Here is a 22,345-nt window from a genome sequence, read left to right as displayed (position 1 = left end):
CTGCCTGCCAGCTCAGGGAGTTGAGTACCTTGAAGATAACTGGTCTGACAATTGAAGACTGAGACAAAGAAGGCATTAAGCCCCTGAGCCTTTTCCTCATCCTTGGTGATAATGTTCCCTCCTGCATCCAACAAGGGATGGAGATTCTCCAAAGATCTCCTTTTGTTGTATTCCAAATGAAAACTTTTCTGAAGTTATTTAGGTGAAATTAAACCTAACAGAATTGAACCACTGAGGTTCATTCTGTCCTTCACAGATCCTTTTTTGAGCCTGTGTTGCTTAAATTTCTGTGAAATTAGATTATATAATACTTCCTCTAGTAAATGTTTTATAAACTATGACTATTTCATATGTCAGTAGCATTGCTATTTTTCAGTCTTTGAGGATGTTAGCAGTCCATACATATTTAAAACCGTATTTGGAGACCCATGATAGTAGGAAGGAAAATGGTCTATAAGAGTCGCACTTCATGAAGATGTTATTGAAATGCTCTAGAAACGCATTTGCAGTACGTTTCACATTTCCAGAAATTACAACCAGAATTTTTAAAATTTGTGTTTCTTTCAAACAGAACAGAAGAGGAAAGCAAAAACAGACAAATTGCAGGATGAGATTGATAAACTGAAGGAGCAGTTGCAGCTCACCAAGTCCCAGTTAAAGGCTGAACAACAGGCTAATATGGTCAGGTTTTCTAAGGTAACATATATATATGTGTATATATATATATAGAGGGAGAGAGAGAGAGAGTAAGTAATGTGAACCTTTCAAAAGAATTAGTATTTTGGACTGTGTTCACTCATTTTGTGACTGGAACAGAACAAAAATGTATCTACAGTTTGCCTGTCTGGCAGCAATGGTGCTTGGGCATTAGAGCATAGCCCTCCCTTGCCTCCCATAATTTTGAACATCCACTTTCTCCTTACTTTCATTTTTGACGTATTTTAAATGAATACTTGAGACAACATTTCTGTTAGCCCTTACCAGTTCATAAGATGTGTGGCTTGTTATTGAAGTGGCTAAAATTGCCTTTCTGTGGTGAAATACTAAGCGTTTCTTTGATATAACTGTGGTTTTACATGTGACTTTAGAAACTGAGTAGGATTTATTCTTTGCTGTGGAGAACTTTACTGTCTAACAGAGGTGTAAAGCAGTTGAAAAAAGAGAGACTGAGAAGAAACAAATCCGTCTAGAACTTGCATGTTGGTCTTTAAATCCTCACTATTTGGCTGAGCAGAGCGCCAAAGCAGAAAGTAGTCTTAGCTACTGCTGTATGAATAAAAAGATCTTAAAACAGAATTATTTAAAAGCAGTAATTATCTGTTTGTAATCACATTCAAGGCTTTGTTTAGGATGATATTGAATCTTGTAAGTATGCTTACTGGCTCATAAAGAGAAAAAAAAACCTCTAAATTACCTGTTTAATTTTTTGTTTTTAAAGTTTGATAATTTCAGATCATCTCATAGTTTTCATTTCTATTTATGTAAATAAAATCAGATCATTTGCTATCAAAATAGGGATAGTTTTTAACCTGGGAGGTGCTTTGTGCTTCAATTTGAGGAGCAAGTTCTTGGCATAAGAGACAAGATGCTTCTAATGATTGAGTGAAATGCTGGTTTTTGTGTTGCAGTTTGCCCTGTATCACATTCAAAAGCAGTGTTTTGTGGTTGTTAATATAAACTGTAAGAACCTTCTCCCAATTTTCAGATCTTCTAAATGGCTTTCTTAGTGGAGGTTGAGGATCTTCAAACATAAAAACAACCATTACATTTGGAAACAAATACTGCATTTTGAATTTAAAGTGAATAAATAAAACATGGCTGTCATTAATAAATTTTCTTCCTTGTTTTCAGAGGAAAATCTGGTCTTCTGTAAAACATGCAGTGTTTCTTTTTCTGAATACAGCTTGAGACTCTCCTTTCTTCAGTCCTCTTGTTCCCCTTTTCTTGGAACCATTCAACCTCCTGGGTTTTTTTACATTTTCAAAAGTATTGAATGACCAAATGAAGAGCATGGGTAGAGTTTCACCTAGGAGTGCAAGCAGAGTCAGAATAGTGGGCCTTGGCTATATGTGGACATCTGCTAGGTATTCTACTCATTCTGTGCCTCACTTTTGAGAGGTACATTTGGAACATTTCTCATGCCCCTGAAGCATTGTTTTTCTTAGGAGATAGAGTATTCATAACAGTGCAGTGTAGATTTTTTGGTGCCTTAGGGGCTTATTTTGAAGTCACTTGTCTTAGCTGAGACTTCTAACTACAAGGGGACTGCCTGAAATGTCCTGGAGCCACAGCTTCCAGTGTTACACAACAAGAAACTTTCAAAGCTTCTGTGTTTTTCTAGGATGTCAGGAAAGATAGAAATATGAAGTGTGACTGGTTGCAGTTTGTCTGCCATGACTGGCATCCACTGTCAATTCAGGTATCATTACATTGTTGTCTTTTGATTGAAAGAGCAGAAGATCTTTCCCCTGTGGTTTTTTTCAGGAGAACCACTACTGGAGGGAATTTGTATAAAAACTGTCACACTTCCAGTTCTTGGTCCCTTTTACTCTTTTGAGGTGAAAGGATACAGAAGATCCTGTTCTTTATAGGTGTGCAATGATTTCTTGTTGTAGTTAGTCAGAGAACAATTTTCAGAGTGAATCCTGTGATGGAAAGATGTAGAGGTTGCCTAAAAAGTGTGCATTCTGGACAGGAAATGTAGGACTTTGAACAAGTTGAGGACCATACAAAAAAAAGTGGCTAGATGATGCAATGGTAAAGGTAATTTAACTGGTAAAGTGGGGTAAATGTATATGGGGAAAATAATTCTAACTTCATCTGCAAAATGATGGGCTCTGAATAGGGTGTTGTTACTGAAGGACAAGATCTTAAGGTTGTGATACATAGTTCCAGGAAAATGTCAGCCCAGTGGTTAGTAGCAGCCAGCAAAGAAAATAAAATATTACAAATTATCCTGAAAAATCACTCTGCCAGACATAGGCTAAATACTGTGCGTAGGTCTAGTCCCTTCACCTCAAAAAGGACATGATAGAATTACAAAAGTTACTGAGATGGGCTACAAGAATGATCGGTCTGTATTTAGAATGGGCATGCTGAGAGTTGTCAGTCTGAAAAAGAGACAACAGCTTGGTGGGGATGGAGGGTGAGATACTGATGTCTGTGAAGTCATGAGTTACATAGAGTGAACAGGTATTAATCATTCACTCTCTTCCAGTTCAGGACCTAGCATCCATCAAATGAACCTTGCAGGAGACAGATTCAAACAAAAAAAAAAGTACTTGGCTCTTCATGCAACTTGTAGTAGACCTGTGGAGCTCATTGGCAAAGGATGTTTCAGTTCCTAAAAGATGATGCAGCCACCAAGGGATGGCTGCAAAAATATATGAGGAGAAATGTATAAAAGGTTACTGAATTTACAGAACTGTACCACACTGAGAAAGTCCTCTGAGCTGAAAACAGTTGACAGCTTGGAGACTATTGAGGAGAACGTGCATGTTTGCTTGACCTGCTATTATCCTTTCCCACCTATACGCTTATGGCCTCTGTGAGAAACAGGATGCTGAAGTGGATCTTTGATATGACCGAGGAAGGTCATTCATGTGTTACTCAATGAAAAATAATCAACTACCAAAACTTCTTGAAGCGTACTTGTTTTGCTAGCAAAATGTATAGTTTGCTACTCCAGAATTCTTCAAAAACTGGTGTTTTTCCATGCTTTTTGATGTCTCAGTGTCCATGGAAAGTGTCTCATTTGCCCATTGAAAGTGGCTGCTTCCCACACATATTTTGTGTGCTTGAATTAGTATTCTGTGTGGGGAAAAATAACAAATTGTGCTTTAAAAATAATTTCAGGAATGTGAACAGCAAAAATCAAAAGAAGAAGAAATTCTACAATCATTTCATAAATGGAAAGAGGAGGAAAAAGAGAAATTGTCTGATGAAATAGAAAAAGTGAAAGAGATGTTTATGAAAGAGCTTAAGGAGTTAGCTTCAAGAAATTCAACGTTAGAAAATGTAAGTGATTTAAGTTTTCCAACATGTTAAGGCATGAATCCCTTACAGTAGATGGTAGTGAACTTCACATATTTGAAATGTGATTTAGTAATCTTAGAGGTCTTCTTAAAAGCTTTAAAAATAATGTTTGAATGATATCCATAGTTGTATCTTTGTATACTGGCACTTTATTAACATAACTTCAGTTCATTTTTTTAATAACATTGGTTTGGATAAGTGAATTATGTCTTCAGCAGCCATGCCAGTTTTTTCTTACTCCTCAATTTTGGAGTGCCTGTTTACAGATTAGTAGATACTGTTGTTATTGCTGTCTGTTAGGGTATCCTTATATTAATATTCTTATAACTGGCATGGGGGCGACTAACCTCTGCATTATCGTCCTGACAACAGCACGGCATGGTTTTTCAATACATGCTCTGGAAATGCTTTCCAGAGGTTTGACTAGAAAGAGAATTGTAAAAGTATAGGTGGGTCACAAAACAAATACACACGACGTTACCAGAGCAGCTTATATTTTGTATCTGCTAGTTCCTGTGTATATTTTCAAGGTATATTTGTTAGATGTATATATTAATTATTACATTAATTTTGAGAAATGCTGAACTCATGAGAAATGTCAGAAGTGTCTGATGCAGTCTCTGTGTAGTTATGTTTAAAGTACATTTTGTATTAAATGACAGTTTTATAAAACAAAATCTGTATACATATTCGGGTCTTCATTTTTTCCCCCACCTTTTAGCAACTGTTAGAATTACAAAAGTCTAATATGCCACAAAAGTCCAATTTGGGGACACTGAAAGACAGTCAAGTATTTACAGAAGAGAAACCTCAGATTCCTCAGGATTATCACAATGTGGTTAGACGTCTTGAAGAACAGGTAACACTAACTTAATGTATTGCCTTTGACAGACTAGTTGTGTTCTTTTCATTTTTATACATCTCTGAGTGGGATTTTAAATTCATAAGTAAAATTCTCTTCCCTCTTAATGTCTAAAATAGCCAGTTGTAAAGATTTACTACTATTTAGTACAATCTCTGTAATGGAAATCAAGGGATTATTTCCTTTATCCTTTATAAATAAGTTGTTATTTATTGATTGATTTTCTCTTATTCTTTACTATTAAATTTATCTATCTTTACCAAGTATGATCGCAGTTCAATTCTAGAAAGCTCTAATAAACCATTTATGTCTGCTAATCTGTGAGGCCACTTATGGAAAAACTGGAATTTTCCATTTTCCAAGATGAAAAAAAAAAATAAACTTTCTGAACAGGATTTGTCAACCTGTGGCTTTTGAGCCATATGAAGGACCTGAGTTTGTCAGGTGCAACTTCTGTACCAGGACCAGCACAGATGCTGGTGCTACTGCAAATCTGTTGGACAATCCAAAGTCCCACCTATAGGAATGATTGAGCTGGGAAGGGCAACTGAGGCCAACATCATTGCATTGCCCTGAGACTCACCTGTGTGTCCAGGTTGTTCCTATAAAAAAAAAAAAATTAATTGTGAGACCTTTGGAAATACCCACAAAGGTTTTTACTCTTTTTTTTTTTTTTTCTCGACACTTTGAGACACGCATTATATATTTCATCATTCTTAGGATGTAAAGGTCTTTGTATACTGCTGGTATCATCCAGAAGTTTGGTCACTTCTGCTCAAAGATGTGGAAAACTTTGTGAGTTTTACTTTCTGGGTTTTATTTTGTCAAAGAAAATTTGGTTTACTTTCAAACTCATATATTAAGACTGGTTTTTATCATAATTACACAAAATACATTGTTAATCAGTGCTTGAATTGACATTATTTTGGGCAAAAAAACCTTGCTCTTACTACTCCTATTGTTATTACACAGAGATGTATCAAACTACTTGTGTATTTCTCACCCACAGTCACTATATATACAAATCAAGGAGCAAATACATAGTTTCTAGAGTGACTGGTAAGAAAACCATGCTCAGATGTATAAAACATGCTGAGACTGTTCTATATCTTAAATATGGGTTACTGAAACTTCATATCATCAGTAATCTTTTCAGTATTTATGCTTTATTTATAAAGCTGCATATATATTGAACTAAATGTTAGTGTGTTATTAACAAGAATTAATATTGATTTCCTCTATGCAGGAAAGTAAATGGACATCTAGAATACAAACACTTCAGCAGGACCACGAGACAGAAAAGTCCCTGGTAAGTGCCACCGCAAATCCCTTAAACTAGAAGGAGACTTTTTTCTTACTTTCTTACCCTTGTAGTAGTTCTTGATACGAGATCATACATCTGTTGGATTAGAAAGCCTAGATCTCAAGAGTTTATAAGAGTGTGTCCTCTTAGATGTATTTATTATCTCTGTATTTTTGATATGCTAGGATCTTGAAGTTCCAGTTAAGGCCAGAGTTTAAACGGAATTTATCTTTTAAGGATCTGACAGACACCTAAAACTGTGTCTCTGTTTTGAAGAATTCTGTGAGCACTGTATTATACACTGTATTATATCTGTGTTATGTGGATATGCTGCATAGCTGAGATACAGCTTGCCGACATGTAGCTTTCATCTACCCTGTACCTTCTGCTACCATGGACCTATGGCATATGTCTCAACCTTTTTTTTTTCTCTTTTCTATCACTTCTCTGCTGCTTTTTCTGTTGTAGCTTTCTAACTTAGAATCTGTTCAGCTTTTCCAGGAAAAAACGCCATGACATTTTATTTTGCATCAGTTTGTATATTTTACTATGCAAAGCTTTATTCCTCAGATTTTTTTTATGTCTGCATTTCTTTTTAATCTCTTTCCTGCTTTGTTTCTCTTACTTCTTTTCCTTTCATTTTCCTTTCATCTGCGTGACCATGTAAGAACTGAGCAGATCATATTGGTCTGACCAATGCTTCTCCTCCTCTGGCGAGAAAGCAGTGGGGAGGAACCATGGAACATTCCCCAAAAAGGATGTAGTTAATGATACACCCACATACAATGCAAGAATAGAATAAGGGAGGAGTAATGTAAGTATTACTTTTGAGATGGTGCACCTGAAATATTGTTCGCTTTCTTCTACGTTCAGAGCTAATATATTAGGTTTATCATGCAAATTCACATCTCATCTCCTTAAAATATCATTATTTGACACTATCTGTAACCAAAACATTTTTACACATCATATGCTTTTTCCCCCAATCTTATTTTTAGGCAATCTCAGCAACGTGTTTGTTTGTTCCTTTCTTTGTACTGAGATTTAGGTAGTCTTCCTTGTGTAAATAAAAAGTGATTCAGACAACTGTTTCCTAATACATGCAAGTCCCAATGAAGTCACAGGAAACATTAAGTTTTTCCTGAAAAAAAATGTTAAAAATATTTAAGCATGACTCTTGCTTAAACTTTATAACATTAAAATATTTTATATAATATTAATATGAAGTTACTTTTCTTCTGATTGCTTTCTAGCTACTGTCACAGATTGAGAAGCTTAAATCATCAGTGAGAGAAGACTTGAACAAAAATAACACCTTTTACAAGAGGAGGATAGAAGAATTGGGGCAGAGGCTTCAGGAGCAGAATGATCTGATTATTACTCAGAAGAAGCAGGTCTGTTTTGTAAAGCACTCTATGTTTCAGAGAGCATGGGACATAAGGAAACGTTTTCCTACCATTTGGTCTTTGATGTATCTCTGGTTGCATAGTTAGTATTCCCAACTTGTAATAGTATTGCTGGAGTGTTTTTGTTACACTTTGGGAATTATGTTGATAAATAAGAATAGATCTAGAAAAGAGACACAGGAATGTAAACCAGGGATTAAAACACAATTTGGAAGGAAAGGATTAATAAACCAAATGTTTTTAGTAAGTTCAACACAAAGTTAAAAGGTCACCAAAGACTTCTAAAGATGAAAAATTTCTGATAGTGAACAGCATTTAATCTGCCACAAAATAATCATAATGAGATCTAGTGTTTGAAATCTGAAAATGCATGACTTCTCACACTAAAAATAAAGTATCATATTTATAACTGTGAGAATAATTAATTAAATTATTAACATATGAAATTTAACAAGAGCAAGTGTTGGATTCTCCAGCTGAGACTGGGTAATCCTGATTATATGTACAAATTTGAGGAATAAAGCTTTGTGTAGTAAAATGTATTTTATTACTGTATTCTCGTAAAACTATTGTTTTGTTCAAACATAACTATATGTTTTTTGAGGTGATCGGTGAGTGAAGATCTGGGTAATATGGAGTTTAGACTATGGCATGACTATGCGGTCCTTACAACCTGTTCCTCTGTTAGATGATGTATACTTTACAAATCAATATCTGATTGTACACATTTTTCTTGAGGTTAAGGTTAAACCTATACTTAAGTACTTAAAAAATTGGAAAGACAAATAATAGCTTTCACTCCTCCACCTTAACAAATCTGATAGCTGGAGTAATAGGGGACTTAATCCTAGACAAATTTCTTGCATTAAAATGTCCTTTTAGAAAAAAAACAGTATGACCACGTATGTAAAATAGGATCGGAGGGATCTGAGTTTGGTGTTTGTAAAATACAATTGTGAAGATCTACATTCTTGATACCTGGAAACTGGAAGGGCTTGAGGAATAGCTAACACGAAACTTAATGAACTTAATTGAGGCACTGGTGGCTATAACCAAACTGATAAATAAAAGAGGACCAGGGCCCAATGTCTTGTGCCAGCTCCAGCTGACAATGACTGTGTGTCTGTACAGTTTGGGGTTAGCTTCTGTTTTCGGAATTGGAGTGCAGAACATTGTTTTAATGATACGGGATTCACAAGTTTCCGATTTTCTTTAGATCAAATTACAGACAGTTTGTTTCCTCTATTCTCTCTGTTTTGTTCAGTGCATGTCTTGGGTGCCAAATAGAGAAAACTGTAGAGCAGACAGGAGAACTGTTCATAATTTAAAATCAATGTGTAATTAAGTGGTTCCCTGGAGTGGAGCTAGACTTGCAAAATTGAACATGAATTGCTGAAGCAGAAAATATTGAAACTGTAACTGCTGAAGTGGCCCATTAAGTCCACTCTCGTTTCACTTTACAGCTTGTAATAACAGGGTGTACAAAGTATGAGTTCCAATAAGACAACAAACAGAAATAAGTCTTGAACATTCATTAAGCATGAAAGAAGTATACAGTAGGCAGTAGAATAGAGTTCCACAAAACTAGTATTTTTCTCCCTAAATCATAAACAATAATTTCAATTATGGAATAGTACTGAAACTAGGTATTTTGTATTAAACGTGCGTTTCTAGATACTGATCATTTACATTTATAACTATTCATGTATCTGTCTTTTCTCTTTTAGATAAAAGAATTGTCCACAAGATCAATTGCAAGCATTAAACCATATGATGGTAAGTATAAACTGTAATAAAAAGCAGATTTTCTTTCTGATTTCAGCAGCTCGGCTGAAACGTTAACATCAACTTTACTAACTAAATATTGAAATCCCATCTGTAAATGTCAATCAAGCTAGACTTGACTAAGTAGCTTTGGGCCGAGGCTTCTTCCTTGGGAAACAAACACAGCATATGGATGTGACCAAAGAGATGATCTGACTAGTGCAGGTTTACTTACAGTTCAGTAACAATTTAGTTACTAGTTTCTTTTCTTGGTACTTTCTAGAGAAGTACTAAAAATGTTAAGCATATCTAGAGACATACTTTTATGTCGTGAAGGACCAATTTTTGCTTTGTTAAGTATTTATTTAATTTTTTCACATTAAAGCCAAAAACTTACATAATTTATGAATATTATTAAATATTGCTACATTTATGAATCTGTATGTCTGTTGTTGTTTACTATAATACATTTACTTTATTTTTTTACTTTTATGATATTTTAGTGAACACTACTGTACAGCATCTTGAAGAATCTAAACCAACTCTACCGGTGGTGCATGGTAAGTTTTTTTTGATAGGTCCACATCCAGTACTTGTAAATCTAACACTTCATCTTCTCAAATGCGTTGCATGTCAAATCATACCTGTAAGAGTAGTTATATTGAGAGAATGTTATTTGAATTGCTTTGCTGTATGTCAGCATTGAGAATTCCTATGAAGTAATTGTAAAGAGGCACTATTGAAAAGAATAAATGAAAAAAAATTTGGGGAATATTTCTTAGCACATGCATAGTATTGGAGCACTTTAAGGTAAATGAGGCTGAGGAAATAAAATTATGTTTTCTTATAGAAAATGTGATGATTCTCTGGTGTATGCAGATACTGGATAGGTATATGCATATACCGGAATTTGTATAGAACAAAATGTGGAGGTGTTTGTTTGTAAGTCTTGAAATATTGTATTTTTCATGGGACTTCAAGTGTCAAGGAGGAAAAATACGGAAGATATAATCAAAACAGACAGTCATCCCATCTAGATAGTTCTTCCAGAGTATATCTGTAGCTCCATGTAGATCATAATTTAGTTATTTTAACCTGTGGTGGTATGATATTGTTTAGTAGTTGGGGGGAAGCCATGAACTTCCATTTATATTGTTTGGTGTTTGTGAAAATAGTTTTCACTTTTTTCTCAGCATCCAGTGGAGAGTATTGTTACCATACCAGTGTTCTGCAATCATTTAATTCTTTACTTTTATTTTAACTAGGAAAGTAATAGGAAAAATGAACTTCGAGCAAGTAAAATGTTTAAGTGTTAAAAGTAGTTTATTAAGTATTTGAATTATTGAACTATAATTAAATAATTATTTTTTAATTATTATTTCTCTTAGTTTTAAAACTTTTCAAGGGGAGAGGAAATGGAATTTGTCTAAGAAAAATGTATGGAATTTTTCTTTTTCAACAAATTAAAAAAGTTCTGAAAGGCATATGGGGAGAAGGGGCAATGTACAACAGAAGCTTTAGATAACTTGAAGAGGAATGAAAAACTGATGAAGTGTTGTTTTCAAAATATTTGTTGTGTCAAGAATAATTAAGCTAAGGGAAAGATATTTTTATTCTATGGTAAAATTATTTGAATAATACAGAGATTCCTTTCTAACCTATGCAAGATAGCTGTTCATTGCTAGAAGCTATTCAAGTGAAATTATATGGATGAAATGGTGTTGTGTGGAGTAGTAATATATTAAATACAGGTTATTAGTAACAGTATTTTAAATAATCCAATTATTTTTCATTCAAACTAGCTTCACTGCACCAAGACAGTAGTGCTGGTTCTAGCTGAGAGATCTTACAGCAAGTAGCTTAGCAATTGCCCTGAATTTAATGATCAAGTTTTCTGAAGAATATTGCTGCTAAGGGCTTACACACCAGGCTTGTCAAGCATTGCTTTCTTAGTGCATTTACTTTCATTTGGAAAGAGGAGGAAAACAGTTCTGTGAACATTTGTATTTTCTGTACTCTGACAGTTTATATCAGCTCATTCAGATCTTTCCTGATGTCTTACTGCTCCATACATGGAGTTTGTGACACTGTATGAAACTTCTCCAGATAGAAAAGGCTGTTCCTGCCATTGATATACAAAAGATTCACTATCAGTTTATAATAAACCTCAAAGAGGGTGTTTCCTTCAGGTTCCTTTGCTGATGATTATTTTATTTATCTCTACAGGTCTCTCTGTCTGTCCCCTTTCTTCCCTTCTGGATTTGTTTTAAACTTAGCCTACCTAATTTCTGAATATAAAGGTTAGCAGAAATTATAGTGTCTTTCCCAAAATTTTCACGGCTTCTCAAGGGATTGATTTACATACTGAATTAAGACATCATTGTTGCATCTCTTGCCATTATGAAAATGAAAGTACTTGCCAGTAACTTCTGTACACAAATTTATTTAGCACACAGCATCTCTGAAATCACAAGAGCTATGGTTTTCCTACCAGACAATTGCCTGCGTATGGAATATCTTTCTTTTCTTTCCTTTTTTCTCTTTGAAAGAAAATTCATTCTGGAAGGGGCTCTCTTATGTGAACTTAAATACACTTTTCAAAGTTGCTTGAAAGCTTTTGCATCCTGAGATTAGTTCTGCACATCTTAAATCTGCACTGTGAAAAGATACCCATATTACAAGTGAGGTATCTTAGGTGTAAAGTATCTGAAAAACTCTGTAAACCTGGTGCTTTTGTGTTAATGTTCCTGATTTCTTGGGAGAGCTCATAGTCTGTCTTGAATGCCATCCTGCCTGATGAGTCCTCTCTCCGTTTCTGAGCTGGCTGTTGGTTTTGTGCAGATAGAACTTAAGTCTTGTTTTCAAAGATTACTTCAGTCTCACAAGAAGGCAACGGATTAATTACAATTTTTTAAAAATCATATTTTAAAATCAGACTTTGGCTCTGATATGACTCTTGAAATGTTAACACTTGTTCAATATTTAATCTCTTTTGGGTGAATAATACTAGGTGGAATTGAAGACAGTAGTGAAAAAATATTAATTAGATTGTCCATTAAAACCTATGACTCAATTTTCAAACATGGTACAGACTAAAGCCCAGCTATCATTAGGGACAGAGCTGAAGCATCTGAGGAAAATCTAGTCAAAGTAGTCTTCCTAGCCAGTTAACAGAGAAAAAGGGCACTTTCAGAGGTTGATTCAGCTGAACTAAGAGCTGAATTGATCTTTGAAGTTGCCTGTAGTCTCTTCATTGACTGTAGAAGGAGTCTGAGATGACTAAGCTCCTAACTTAGAGGCCTCAGGTAAGTGTCAAAAATTTATATTATTTAAGAATATTAGTTTAAAATTAAGATTTATGCTGCTTATGTGCAATATATGGATTCACATTGATCAGTTAGAAGATAAATTTACTAAGTGTGTTGATTCAACAATGCCAATCAAAATTATAGATATCACAGATAGTGTGGCAGCTCTTTGGATGTGAAATTTGAGTATAAATTAAAGGAGGAGATAATGACTATAGCCATGGCTTACATTCCTTACATCTTTAAGAAGTGCAGCAATTTACAGCGAACAGGTTTTACAGTTTTTTTTGTTTGTTCTAGGATTTAGCAATGGTACTGTTTGTTTATGGTCAGGTGTGGGACTGTTGGGGAGGACCAGATTAATTAGATTTGGAGTTAAGGTGGTTCACGCCAGCAGCAGAAGCTGATTTGTGGCAGGGTCTGCAAAGGGCTGGTGTCACCCAGAGACATCTGGTTATTGCTGAGCCAAGATTTTACAGGGATCACTGAACTTGGGTTCGGGTTAGCATTAGGCTTAGGAAGACATCGATTGGCAAACAAGAGTTATGGTTGAGTTAATAAGGATTAATTAGACAAGGTAACAGCAGCATGAGCCTGACTGAATAGGTTTAAGTATGAAGGAGAAATTTATCTCTATTCCATAGCCAAACAGGGTGGAGATGAGGGCCAGGGTTCAAATTGTGTTGATGAACAAAGTATAATTGAGGTTGCATCTGAACTGCAAGACTGATTTAATCTCCAGTTCTACCAGTGCTCTGGTAGTCGAAAGCAGGTGATCTGTTGGAGCACAATACGCCTCCTGCCTTGCTTCAGCCTCCTTGGATCCACTTCCAGTAAGGCAAGGACACAGTCTGGGTGTTCATCTGGTATGGCAAACAGAGAAGTGACTAGGAGCAAGTAATTTATATCTAAGTGTGAGTCCAAAAGGGAAGATAGCAGTCTGTCTAGGTTCAACACTCAGGCTATGATGAAATCTAGGAGTAAGATCTAAGATCCTGGCCAGCAAGGTCCGATGTTGAAGATGTTGATGAAGAGCAGTGTCTGCTTGGGTCAACTGAACTAGATTTAAGGCTGATGATTGTGAGGAAGGTAACTGGCTCTACTTAAGTCGGAAGTTATAGTGATTACTTGTTTAAGGCTAACATTGGATTGTGGCTTGGTGAGATCTTTGGCAAAAAGGTCCGATGAGCTAGAGAAGGTTACAATAATTCAGAGTAGTTAGGATTTCAGTCTGAATCAGCAGGATTGTTTTAGATATGAAATTAGCAAAGACTGCTTTATACAGATTTGAGGTTTAGCTGGGAAGTCAGACTTAAATTATTCCTAAAAATAAGCTTGCTAGTATTTAGATTCTGCTGATTTCAAGGGTGTGTGCTAAGGTAAGAGCTGAGAGGTCTAATCAGATGGCTAGAAGCAGCACATCTCTGGTAAACATAAGGAGAGGGCTCCTTATGGGGGAGGTCTCTGCACCCATCTATGAACCAGAGGAGTGGTGAACCAAGCTGCTTTTTCTTACATTGGATTCCAATGTGTTGTGTAATAAATATCTCTTAGAAGAAGTGTACAGTAAAGAAAAAGGCTCACTTACATTGGAGAAGTCGGTGTTTCCAGGTGTTCAACTCCCCTGTGTCATAGCATTCAATCTCTGTCATCATGTAGTGAACAACAATATTACATAGAGCAAGTAATACATTTTGCTCTTGCAACTGTTCTTTTGCTGATTTTAACTTCCTCTCTTTCTAATATACTGAGAAAGAGAAGCATGTACCTTTACGTCAGATCAGCAGACTATTCTCAGGTCTGAATTCTGGGGACTGGGCTTTTCCTGTTAAATTAAGTTACTTGACAAGGGCTTGTGCAGAGATGAGTCAGCTCCTTTAAGAAGATTGCATTTGAGTAAAGTACAGGTAAAACAAGTATAGATTAAATCCAATTACACAGCATCTGGCTTACTGTCTAGTAGGTCCAGCCAAGAAACTTGGAGGCCAACAATGACGGTGCAGCTACATTAAAGCCCCTCAGAACATCCCTCATCTGTGTTTCTGTTTCTGTCCTCCAAAACAGGCTAACTGCAGGCTTTCAGGAATGATCCCAAACTGTGCCTGAACATTGTTTTGGAGGATGCTAGTTGGTACAGGGCAACAGGAAGAGCTTTAGGAGTTCAGTAGTGTGGAGGATCACATTCCAGTGCCCAGGAATGCTCTGGCCACTGATAAATTTTACAGCCTTAGAGTCTGAAAGACCAGAAACCTATTTGTCAGTCAGTCTCTCAGAGTTCTGATTTTAAGTGTTTCCATAAAATACAATGACATTTGCATCTTGTTAGTATCTTGTGACGGTGTAAGAAGCATTTTTTTAGAACTTCTTATTTAGCGCAAATTATATGGGAACAAACCATAAGTCTTCTAACCTGCATGGAAAAGCAGGTGAGAGGCTGAATATAACTGCAAGAGTGGAAGTGTGGAGAGAGCAGCAGCCATACTGAAGCATTTAAAACACCGTTTTTAGTCCCCTAAGTGTCACTTAGCTCCAAGTGCTCATTTCACCCTGACTAACCATCACAGTACTTCAATGTTTGTACCTCATTGTACGAGAAGTGCTGAAGAGCAGGCAGCTTTACTGCAGTGTCACTTTCTCCGCTTCTACCCACACAATGTGACAATCATTTATAGCGCCAAAAGTTCTTGTGAAGGCTGGCACAAATGCATGTTGACCCAAAATATTGGCCAATAAATTGTTTTCTCCTATGCTGCCAGTAATTAAATGCTGAAAGTATAGTTTGCATGTTTCTCTGTATCATAAACCCTAGAAGAAACTAAAATTCTAGTTTTCATTGGAATAAATGTATTTATGGAAGGTGAATATTAACATTTTTAAAACCTGCATTTTTATTAGTCTTCATAGAAGCATTTTCATGCATCTCCTATATCTGAAGTCTATAAAGTTGTAAATAAACTGGCTTCATTTATATAAAGGAAATCATACCTGACAGCCTAGAGAATGATAATTTCAATGTGTTTAGGAAGCTGTTTTTGGCAGAGCACTTAAAGTGCTTCTTTAAAGCATTTGATAATAGTGAATCTCGCTATATTGGGGTGATTAAAGAATTTTTAAATTGGTTTTATAGGAAAGTATAATCTATATATTAAAAATATATGAAATTTCTCTATGTCTTGCACATACGGACTCGGTACTTAAGTCATCATTCGAGAGAATTATTAACTTTTTTCATATATTTTCTGTGTCTGTCCATTTTACTTGCCTTTTATAAACTTTTAGTTATCAAATTGCACATAAACAATATTTTTAAATAAGTTGTTAAATTAAAATGCTTCTTATGAGAAATGAATGACAGTATTCATTTACTTAATCCTAGGTGGCCTTGTCATTGGAGATGCCTAAAAACATGCCTGGTCTCTGGGTGCCATTCCAGAAGGGCATGGATTTGTCTGTAGTTGTGTGACATATCCGCCAGCCCCATGCCAAGGGCTTAAATCCCTGATATATCTGAAATGACACTAGACACCCATGTTTGGGCAACTGAATTGCTCCTGAATGACTGTTGTATTAGGGTCTCCTCTACAAAAATGTACCACCAAGGCAGTGAAAAGTCAAGTTGCGTTGGGTTTGTTATTGTTAAGCAGGTTGTCAGCAATCAGGAAAATTTACATCAGTGTGTTTTTTTGCCTAATTTTCCCACTCTGGACCTTGACCTGCTTCTGTCCTGTCTGGTGTTCCTGATCTTCCTCGTTATTAGAGCAGGCACCCTTGGTGCATATGCTGGAGCCCATAGAGGAGCTTTCAGAAGAGGAAAAAGGTAATGGTTGATTCAGCTCAAAACATAGTGGCATGTATTTCTTGAAAATAAAAATGTAAATATTATTTGATAACACTGTATTTTAATATGCTTATGTAATTCAAGTGGGAACATTCCTTGTTTGTGTCAGTCTCCTGTTTGCTCTTGGTGCTTGTAAATGTTGTTATTTCCTTATCCAAGTTCAATGTTTTTATGAAAATCTGGCTAACTCTTTAAAGCAGGCATATGTCTGAAGGCACTTGAGCTAAGCAGAGCAAAAATGTTTGATGAGGAATACCCTCTTACTAGGAAATTCTTGGTGTTGATACTATTGCAACTTCTTTGTCAAACTCTGCGTAAAAGCATAAAGAGTTCAGAGAGAAGAAGGAAGTTGGTGGAGGTTGGAGCTGCCTGCTTTCATAGATGCACCAAAGATACCTTTGCAAGGAATCTAAGTTACACCTACCTCTAAGCAGCCACTAAGCAGCCACTAGCCTCTAAGCTCCAGCCAGGGTTGTGCAATTCTGAATAAAAGTACATAGCCCAGTGCTGGCAGATGTTCTTCTGCTTCATCTGAAGAAAACTTGGAGAAGGCCACATTTCTGTGACGGAACAGAAAGCATTGGTTCATCCTGCATGGTATTCTTCTCCTGAAGAAGGCTAACAGTACTTTAGATGAAACACCAAATAGCTGAATAGCATAATAATCTGTACTACATGCAAAAATAAAAATCAGTCTTGAACCTTATGGCCAATGAGTTTAAATTTTGAAGGAATGGTGCTGATTTGAAAACAAAATTGTTGTTTGAATACATCTGTGCATGAGGGGTTTCCCCAGGGAAAATCCAGTGACTCTGAGCAATCTGAAATAAAGATTGCTCGCGTTTTTGCCATTCTTTCTGATATTCCTCTTGCTTGCCGTCTTCTCTCTTGATGGATTGTCTTTGATTCTTCTGCTGTGCCTAAAGGCATGGCCTGCAGTACAAAAGAGAGAAAGAAAGAATGCAGTCTGAAAAGACAGACCAGGATTTTTTTCATTTAAGGTGACAGACATTTGTAAGGGAGAGTGTGAAAATTCTTGACTTGGCACCTTATTTCAGGGGATTGTGTAGGAGCTGAGACAGTGGACCAGACTTAAGGTCCCTTATCTCCAAAGTTGTTAAATCTAGTATTTAGTTTTTTAAAAAACCAAAAATTAAAAATAAAACAATTCCTTAAATAGTTGGCTCCCACAAGGAGGATTTGGCTTGAGTTAATTATCAGGAATTAATGTTGTCATTAATTCGGATAATGCTGGATAGTCTTGTTACCCATATTAGTATGTAGTAATTATGAATTTTAAAACTATTTTAGATGGATCTATTTTATTGTAAGGATTAACATCTGAAAGGGACAGGATTTTAAGAAGGCTCATTGGAGCCTTCCACTTTAAAATGTCTCATGTCTGGCTTTCTGGGAGGATTTCACACTGCATAATGCACTTTTTCATGACTGGGGATAGTCTGATAGCCCTACATTTCCTCACTGCCCAGTAGTTTGCCTCTTTGAGGGCTCAGGTCTTCAGCCAAATCACTTTTAATTCTACATCTGTCAGGGACTGAGTTGTCCGCACAGTTTCCAAAGCCAGATAAAATTTCTACCAGATTCTGCCCTCTTCAACACAGATCTCTTAGTATGGTAGCTGGACTTTTTTCAGTTTTCATTACCTGTAGTTCTTTCCAGGATCCATCAGAAGCCACTTCCTCAAAACAACCTAAATATCATTTGTGTATCTTCAGGCTTTTTTAGGTCTTCTTCAGGGTGCTTCTCTTTTCCTTAAAGAAAAATTAAAAGTAAATGGAACTGATTTTTATGCGGTTATTGTTTAAAAATAGGAAAAGTAGCATGTTTGTTTTGAAAGAAAATATTTGAAAACCACAGTATGGAATTATTCCTTAATTTATGTCCTTGTCTGTTGGCTGGTAAATGACTCTGCTCCCCTGTAAAGCATCCTAGAAAGAGAAAAACGCCTGCCCAAGGCTTACCTTTTATTTCAGGGGGCGAAGCTGGGAGTGTGTTTTACAGCATGCTTTCCTGGGATGCTGTATACCTCTCTATGTATGCTTTGCCAGCTTTGCTGACCACTGCCAGACAGAAGAAGCTACTGTGGTCACTTGGTATAAGTGGCATTCAGTAAAACTCTGTCTTGCCAGAGACACTTTATAGGTGGGTTCCAAATGGGTATATTCTACTTCTTTACTCCTCTTCATGACCCTATAATACTTTGGCATAACTTAAATGTCAATCTTTAATGTAGGTGGAAGAATCTGTCTGGATGATTATTTCTTGCATAAGAGTTCGTGTCATTGCTGACAATTAAAGCAGGCTAAAGAGATAGAAACTTCTTTGTCTGCTTTTAAGTATGTATGATGTCATAGACCTGCATTGAAGAAAACATGACACTGAACTTTGTCCTTGAAAGAGTTTTGAAGATAAGCATTATCCGTCATGTATTGCCTGTGAAACAGTCTGCCTCAGACTAAGGTTTTGTCTTTACGAAGACTTTTGAAAGTGTTACAACTTTCCAAAGATTTTATTTCAGTAGGTGTTTTTTATCAGAGAACATAATGTTGTTTGAAGCCTTTCTTGAGAACAAGCTGCTGGAGTTCAGCTTTGATTTGAAATACCGCTTTTAGAAAACTTAATTATCAGAAGATAGTCTTTCATTATCAGAAGTTTCCAAGTACAGTTCTAAAAATAAAACTTCTGTTGCTAAATATTCAGGCATATATCTTTACAGTGATTCTGTAACAAGAAAAATAAAAGATACTTGTGATGGTGAGTATGAGGTGCTGAGGTATAGATTCCAAGTGAGCTGACTTTTGTAAGATAGCCCAAGATTTTAAAAAGAGTACAATCCCATAGAGACAAAAAGTGCACACATATGTCTATGATGTTTCTAAATATACATGCTTTAGTGCAGTTTTGAATTTTCTTGTGTACTGTGGATTTTTCAGATGTCTCTTAAATGCATTTTTCCATTTTTATTTCAGAAACAGAGAAAGGTGATCATCAAACAGGTAGAGGTAACCAATATTTAATAAATGCTTCGAAGACTGATCCTTCTGTAACTAAAGAAGTACGAGCTGTTTTGGAGCAAGCCCTGGAGGAGAAGCTGGAATCTTTGGGAATTAAAACAGTAAGATTATTTTGGGTTATTTAAAAGAGGGGTAATCTTTGTCCCACTTTTTTGTTCTTCTCTCTCATTTCTGTACCACAACCCTCAACCTGTAAAATCCAAAGCTGAATTTCCATGTTATTAATAAGTGTAATTCATTAACCTGAGAGGATATCTATCAAATTACAGCTGTGGAAGACATGGCTACACCTGTGAGCAGTGTTGCCAACTTTTGTGATTTTTCTACAAGCTTTGTGATATTTTAAGTTTAAAAGAGTGTATATGATTATAGGATAGAAATATCAGAAATAATAGTTCCTGTGTTTACAATACAATTTGTTTCCTTAGGGTGTTCGTGGTATCTCAAATGATCACTTAAATAAAATTTTGCGTGCTATTGAATCTACTAGAGAAATCAAACAGAAGCAAGAGCCTGACATTCAGCGAATTCGAGAGCATCTTGAACGCGAAGTTAGCTTTAGGGTTGAAGAGAAATCATCATCATGTAATAGACCTGTTCCCTGTTGTCAGCTTCCTTTAGAAGGTTAAAATGATTTTGTTTTATTTTCATTCTCATACATTTTATAACTGCTATGTAAGGTTTTATTTAGGAACATTTCTGTATATCTGCTTTAATAATTTTTCATATAAATATTCTATATAGTTATGGCCAACTAAACAGTTCCCTTTAAAGGGTTCTTGACATTGTGTTTAACAGCAGAAATCCTGTGTTGGCAAGATGCATGGTAACTCTGAACTGCTTTGAAGAAAAAAACTACTTTTTTTCTTCTTTTTTGTAAAACTATAACCTGCAGCAGAGACATCTTTAATTTTAGAAATTAAATATAAAAGATACCAAAAATTCTTTCTAATAATAAGATAGATAACTTCTCTTGTAGATAAAGAGAAGTTCAGTCAATTGGGAATTTCCTCATCTGCCGTACCACGAAAACGACTAAAACGGTCTTCAACAGCTATCCGCCCAGCTGAACAAAAGACAGCCATTGCTGAGAATACGTCTACACCAAAGTAAGAGATGCTGTTCTCATAGTACTCATACCTCAGGTAGCAATCCTATGGGTTTGGGTTTTTGTGACTCATGTGAAGATTTCCTGTTAATATTGAAAGAATTGAGCAAAGCATTCACATTACTTCCATATAAACATTATACTTTACTTAGTTGACTGTCAGTCTTGAAGTAACTTGTCTTGTTATTTTTAGATCTGAGAAGCTTGTTGGAAATGGAGTTTCTAGAAAGACATCTAGTACCACGTATGTTTTGTTCCCTTGTATTTTTGAAGAAAACATTTTTGGTGACTGAATATTCACAAGCTTGCCACACAAAAGCTATTATTAAGCACAAACTATGAACACTTTCTGGACTGCATATTGCATATTTTGTTTTAAACAATAATTCCATTTGAGTCTGTCATTATAATCAATAAAGATAGCATGTTCTTTCAGCAGATACATTATATTCTTTAAGATGCAGAGAGGGACACTCAATACAATTGAGTAGTATCACTTCCTTTAGTTTTGTTCTCAGATGGCTTTTCGGAGCCAGTTAAAAGCATTTATAGACTTATTCACCTTATTTTTTCAGTTTATTGATATTTTCTTACTGTGACCAAAATTAAAAACAGTATTCCAGATTCTACTCACATCAGGCACATTACTTTTTAATTTTCTGCACTGAAAAATTCCTGAATTATTTTCATCTAATGGAATATCAGAACGAACTTTTTGTGGTATGGATTCCTTGACCCTGAATTTTTTGTCTCCTTACTGATGCGTGAAAGCATATCTTTGTTTGTCTGGCAAGACTTGTTATATATTGGTCTGTTGTTTTGTAAAGATAGTTGCATAGATGGAAATAATAATGTCTATATAAGAGATCTTTTTGTGATAACTTTCTGAGTTTATTTAGCAGTATGATTTATTTTAAATAGTTTCCTGAATACTTAGAATTTATGGGAGCTCCTGTTTTTTTTCAAAAAATGTTCAAGTTACTGGACAGGAAAATACAAGGAAGCTTAAATATGTATATATCAGTGCAGTCATTGAAACTCAGTAAGTCCTTGGGTTGTATGTGTTTTTGCGTAGAACTCCACCATTCAGTTCAGAGGGGGAAGCAGGTGAAGATGATATTAAGCAGCTTTACATATCACCAGAATTATTGCAAAAGGAGCCAAAAACATCAAGCAGCAAAGTCAGTGCTTTTCAGAAGGCTTCTGGCAAAAGTGATATGGAAACGATGGAGAAAAGTGAAACTGAAGAAACTGAAACACCTGTGAAAAGTTCAAAAGGTTTTTTTCACTACTTTTGTGTATGCATGTTGTAAAAGCTGTGCATGATTTTGCATATCCTGGTCATATTTCTGTGTTAGAAAACATAATGAAGGCAGACTTACCTATTCTAGAGTTTATATGTTTGTGTGCACTTTATGTTTTTGCTAATGTGTTTATTTTAATATAGTACTCAAGAGATATCAGTTCAAATTAGATGTGCATCATGGTCTTTTATATAAATGCAGAAAAAGACATATGAGACATCTGTGCCTCATAGTGACTTCTGTTTAAAACAGTTTTTCTCAGCCTTTTGCTTATTTTTACTTTGTGGAAGATTTGTAGAGGGTTTACAGTAAAACCCCCTTGTGAATGGAAACTGTCAATATAATTTTTTATGAACTTCAGGAACAGCTATTCAAAAACTGA

At 35.6% G+C, this 22,345-nt stretch overlaps 1 protein-coding gene across 1 annotated transcript in view; it reads left to right on the top strand.

The window, feature by feature from the left end:
• Positions 1-571: 571 nt before the first annotated feature.
• The window catches only part of LOC104469241 (zinc finger protein DZIP1-like), a gene marked incomplete at its 5' end in the record, with an annotated part of 27,864 nt that continues 6,090 nt past the window's right edge, over positions 572-22,345 (top strand). Inside the window, 13 exons of the mRNA XM_010083682.1 lie at positions 572-696; positions 3,856-4,017; positions 4,757-4,894; positions 6,144-6,206; positions 7,454-7,594; positions 9,334-9,382; positions 9,874-9,930; positions 19,507-19,652; positions 19,980-20,175; positions 20,531-20,660; positions 20,853-20,903; positions 21,735-21,937; positions 22,325-22,345. The exon at positions 22,325-22,345 is cut by the window's right edge and continues 107 nt beyond it. Of these exons, the coding sequence (XP_010081984.1) occupies positions 572-696; positions 3,856-4,017; positions 4,757-4,894; positions 6,144-6,206; positions 7,454-7,594; positions 9,334-9,382; positions 9,874-9,930; positions 19,507-19,652; positions 19,980-20,175; positions 20,531-20,660; positions 20,853-20,903; positions 21,735-21,937; positions 22,325-22,345 (1,482 nt within the window). The remainder of the gene's footprint in view (positions 697-3,855; positions 4,018-4,756; positions 4,895-6,143; positions 6,207-7,453; positions 7,595-9,333; positions 9,383-9,873; positions 9,931-19,506; positions 19,653-19,979; positions 20,176-20,530; positions 20,661-20,852; positions 20,904-21,734; positions 21,938-22,324) is intronic.

This window comes from Pterocles gutturalis, unplaced genomic scaffold, assembly GCF_000699245.1.
Source record: "Pterocles gutturalis isolate BGI_N339 unplaced genomic scaffold, ASM69924v1 scaffold4575, whole genome shotgun sequence".
NCBI classification, from domain to species: Eukaryota; Metazoa; Chordata; class Aves; order Pterocliformes; family Pteroclidae; genus Pterocles; species Pterocles gutturalis.
Note: the sequence above shows the minus strand (reverse complement) of the source record. Positions and strands in the feature narration are given on the sequence as shown.